Source organism: Oculina patagonica, unplaced genomic scaffold (assembly GCF_052425735.1).
Source record: "Oculina patagonica isolate OP01 unplaced genomic scaffold, crgOcupat unplaced560, whole genome shotgun sequence".
In the NCBI taxonomy this organism is placed as follows: Eukaryota; Metazoa; Cnidaria; class Anthozoa; order Scleractinia; family Oculinidae; genus Oculina; species Oculina patagonica.
The window spans coordinates 1,720-6,563 of record NW_027558428.1 but is presented as its reverse complement, the minus strand read 5'-3'; the positions used below and the strand labels follow the sequence as shown (position 1 = coordinate 6,563).

At 38.6% G+C, this 4,844-nt stretch overlaps 1 protein-coding gene across 1 annotated transcript; it reads right to left on the bottom strand.

Moving 5' to 3' along the window:
* Positions 1–714: 714 nt before the first annotated feature.
* LOC144640920 (collagen triple helix repeat-containing protein 1-like) lies at positions 715–4,045 on the bottom strand. The gene is made up of 3 exons (XM_078499979.1): positions 4,013–4,045; positions 1,516–1,650; positions 715–1,056 (listed from the first exon to the last, which is right to left on the bottom strand). Exons 2-3 carry the CDS (start codon positions 1,636–1,638, stop codon positions 715–717), a joined length of 465 nt encoding a protein of 154 aa, XP_078356105.1. The 5' UTR covers positions 1,639–1,650; positions 4,013–4,045.
* Positions 4,046–4,844: the final 799 nt, after the last annotated feature.

The following is a 4,844-nucleotide window of genomic DNA, read 5'->3' as shown; positions in this document are numbered from 1 at the left end:
GGGTCCCCCTTTTGTATCTCCGAGGCATCCTTATCCGCGGCCTCAATGGCGAGAGCCAGATCGAGCGCTCGCTTCAGGGTTAATTTCGGTTCGGCTAGTAAACGACGCTGTATTCTGATGTCGTGAACACCACACACAAGCCGATCACGTAGCATTTCATCTAATGTTGCCCCAAATTCACAGTGTTCGGTCAGGTGCCTCAACTCAGCTAAAAACATGGCAATTGTCTCACCTGGTTGTTGAGTGCGAGTGTTAAACTTGAATCGTTGTACAATAGCGGAAGGCTTTGGCATGAAATGTTCCTGGGCGAGTTTCGCTAAATCCTCATAGGTTTTGGTCTTCGGGTCCTCCGGAGCGACCAGACTTCGTATAAGCTTGTAGGTTTTTGCTCCCACGCTAACCAGGAAAATGGATCTTTTTTTGTCCGGATCGGTTATCTCGTTTGCTTCAAAAAAGTGATTTACACGCTCAGTGTAATGGCGCCAATCTTCCGTTTCGTTGTATTCGTCTAATTTCCCAAATGTAGGCATTTTCCGTGTAGACTTCGCTTCACTCTAGTCTACCTGGTCGTGGTATTCGATCACGTTCCTCGTCGCCAAAAATGTGGTGTATTTAATACAGAAAACAGTGTGTAAACTCCGAGTTACAACACACACATGGCAAGAACTCAACTAACTCGATCGTACACGGCCTTCTTGTCACGTGACGACTCTACTAGTCCCAGGACTCCACAACCACAATCCGGGACACTGAGTTCCAGCCAGAATACGCGTCTGCATTGCCGTAACCTGCGCAGTTTGCCACGTTGAACCCGACATGCACTTGTCCCTCTGGGATGTTCTCACAGTAGCCTTCAATATGGCGGACTCGAAGCGGCTGTTCACCACTTACTTGCATATAAACAATTCCGTCAATAGGCATTGGGCCACTGCACTCACGGCCATTGAAGGTAAAGAACCAACGCTTGCAACAATGAGTGCATCCTAAAACGCGGAGAGATCCTGAGTAGAACACGCGCAGAGCGGTTTTTTCCTGTGTCTTTTGAAAGGTGCAGTCCTGCACAGAGGAAAAAATGAGCAAATCAAATTACGTCTAAGGAGGCTCGATGTAGTTTATTAGCCTCTGAGTGGTGGTTTCTTGGACATTTGTGGGAAACCACAAAATCCTGCGAAAGAATCAACTCTTGATTTAAATATAATGCTCTTAAAAAATTTCGTCTACTGGTAGTCAATCTACTATACTTTGACACATTGGATACAGTGTATGACTAGATTTCGAGGAAAAAAGGAAAAGAATATGGCAGCTGTTGTTGTGGCAACCTCTATTTCTACTGTGAACGGCTATGAATTCGAAAGATTTAAGACGGAAACCGCCAGGACATCGAAAATTAATTGCAAAATTATGAACCAACCTTATTTACACCTTATTAGAGGTTCTCAGTGATTATTCACTTGTACAATAATCACTGATTCTCAAGACTTGCTTACACGAATCCGTAAATATTTTGAGTTTTACCTTAATTAACCCAAAATCTCTGCCATCACCGGCTTTCCAAACACACTGTTTCCAGTTGGAGAGAGAGAACGTCACAGTGTGAAAAGCAGCAAATGTCAGCAATAACAACAGTCGAGCCCTCATTGTCAGCGGATTCTGTTGAGAATGTAAATTTGTAGTTTTAAAAAAATAAATAATTAAAAATTATTTACCTCAATGTGGTGGATATCCACCACATTCACCTTCACTGACTATTATATGTAAGATTCGTAAATTCGTAAATTCGACTACACTGTTATGCATATTTCGTAGTTAAAGCTTGTGAAGTTGTATTTAACACTTTCATAATACTGCAATAAAACTATTTTGTCTTGATTGCATTTGCACTCCAAAATTTCTCTTGCTCATTTGTAGCACAGTTTTAACGATACAATTCATTAAAACAAATGCTGTGATTTAACATCTTAAAGCCAATGAGAATGCTGAAATAAAATTTTTCAAAAGCCCTTGGGACACTTACAGGAATAGTGCTCAGCGACAAATCGTTTTGCGTTGAGAACTCATTGTTTAATTATCCGAGCCCCTTTCCCCCCAGAAACAATGTTGAGATATTGTCTCACGGTATAATGGTCAGCATTGAATTAGGGGTAGGGAGGGGGAGGTCAGTACAATGTCATTTCTTCGCCGAATTGGTTAAGTGTCCCAATAGAGGCGGCGGACTGTTCCAAAAATACTCGGCAGGTTTTCATATTTGGTGCAACTTTTTCCCTTCCAGCAACATTTGTTTTATTGTATTCTGAGCAATTTCTACACCGAAGATTTCCGAAGATTCTGATTGTTGTTCGAAAGCTATGCGGACGTATCCGATAATTTTTCGAACTTTTTTGAAGATAAACAAAGTCTACAGAAAAAAGTTTTGATGTTTGAATCTCGATCGTTAAGCATTTAAAACTCGTTAGCAGACAAGACGTCATTCGTTTCTTCGACGTTTGTCGTCAGAAGGCATAAAACGAGGCTCTGAAAAAAGATCTAAACAGTTTGTGGACCTCTACTAGTGGCGTTGTGGAGAGAGGAGGTTTGTTGTTTGATGTCCTACAACATATTACTTCGCCAAAAACGATCCTGTTAAAACGATCACGAGACCGGCGCAATGTCTAAACAAACCAATTTTACACTGCGATCGCGATATTTTCGGCACTAAAACGTGGGGGGGCTGAGCCACCCAAATTTTCGTTTGGGGGGCTACAGCCCCCATGCCCCCACCCCCCTGTTCCATTGCCTATGCCCAAGACTTTTGTGTAGGATTGTAGTAAAATCGACAACTCTGTATTGACCTGTTGGACAGTTCAAGTGTGTCGATTCAAACTGAAATGATCTTGTAGATAACTTTGTAAAGATCTTTTCGAAGTCCTATATTTATCAGTGTGATACTGACTTCCAGCTTGTCACGGAAGAAAACGACTTTAAAATCAAGGTGGAAAAAAGTAATAGAAACTAAAACGCAAAAGTAATCTTGGATAAAGAAAAAGTTTAAAATAATATATACGAAAAGCAGAAACAAAAAAATGGTAAGCTAGAGAGCGACAAGGGCTATAGAATATCCTAAAATTTTAATGCATGTTTTCTTGCACGTAACTGAACAGAGCTGGTTGCACGCGATATATTCACTTCAGATTTTTGCGATGAGTGACACGCCCATATGCTATCACGAAGTGAGAAAATGAATCTTTTAAATTTTATTCCTCAAGGCTTTAGTGACAAATTCTTTGCTAAGACTATTGTATTTAAGTTTCGTAAATTCGACTACACTGATATGCATATTTTGTGGTACTACAAACTCCCGATATAACGATATGGCCGTAAAACAACCCAAAATGTCGTTATATCGGGGTAAAATTAACAAGTACTTTTTACTGCATAATGTTAATAAAGAGGCTAAGAACACGGTATCATTTTCGCAGATCATCGTACAAAGCTGTTAAAAGAAACGTTAGAGATTACTCGATTAATGTAATGTTATTGCATTAAATTCGATGTTTTGCTTAAATTGTGTCTGTGTACTGTTTATATCGTTATATCGGGAAAGATTTTACGTTCGTTCTGCTAAATTATCGTCGGTATTATATCGGGAATATAATATATTGTTATATCGAAGATCGTTATATCGGGGTTCCTTTCCATACACTTTACTGTAACACGTTGCCGGGATCGTTATACCGGGGTTTTACTGTATGTGGTACTAAAAGCTAGGGAACTTATATTTAAGTTAGAGAACTTTTATTTAACACTTTTATAAAAGTTATAAACTAAACTAATTTTTTCTGGATTGCATTTGCATTTCCAAAATTTGCCGTGCTTATTGGGAGCACAGTTTTAATGTTACTGTCAGTAAAACAAATGCTGTTATTTTAACATCTTAAAGCCAATGAGACTACTGAAGCAATTTTTTTCTTTTGAAAGTACTTTCAAGTAAACTGATCGAGAACAACGCAGAAACTCGAACTTCAGTTCAACTTACCCAAACTTTATCTGTGTTCTTTACCGTCGCAGGGCGTGCTCGAATTAATGGAATGATACAGCGGTGACGGTATACTTTACTGTTTTATCAACCAATTACATGAAAGCCATTTGACAGCTAATGACATAAGTGCTTACTTAAATTGATTTAACAAAGGTTGGTTTAATATTCAGTTATGGTACCTGTGAGTGTAAAAGTGGATTCAAATTACTTGTAGTTCTCATGGTTTATACTGCAAGCTTTTACTGACACGTAAATAAATAAAGTTATCGTCATCATCATCATTATTATTAGTAGTAGTAGTAGTATTGTTATTATTGTTATTATTATTATTATTAATTAACAAGTGAAAGCATATACACATTCCTGTTTTTAAAAATATGCTTAACAGCAAAGTCACTAGGTTTATTTACAAGTTAAAAGTCCTCTGGCGACCAGGCTTTTGCGGTAAATAAAAAAACCGCGGAATGTTGTAAGTGCGCGCGCGCTGATTTGGTTTGGCACGAAATTATGCGCAGTACGGCCCGCCGGATACGCGTTGAAATACAAAATATTGACGGACAAAAAAGGTACACGAGAAAGTATGTACTGTTCAGTAAATGGCGAAATATTTAAGTTCTATAAAATCTATTACACTAATATGCGTATTTCGTGCATTTTGCTGCATTAGCCATCTAGTAAAACCGACAACTCTGTATTGATCTCTTGAACAGTTTAAGTGCGCAGATTAAAACTGAAATGATCTTATAGATAACTGTATAAAGATTGTCTCGTAGGCCAATATTTATCAGTGTGATACTGACATCCAATTTGTCATGGAAGAAAACAACTA

What these genes read in the sequence shown, in the direction of transcription:
- LOC144640920 (XM_078499979.1), bottom strand. Translation starts at nt 1,638, where the DNA reads ATGAGGGCTCGACTGTTGTTATTGCTGACATTTGCTGCTTTTCACACT. An exon ending in GAGATTTTGGGTTAATTAAG is followed by an intron (nt 1,057 to 1,515) that starts GTAAAACTCAAA and finishes TCCTCTGTGCAG; the next exon opens with GACTGCACCTTTCAAAAGAC.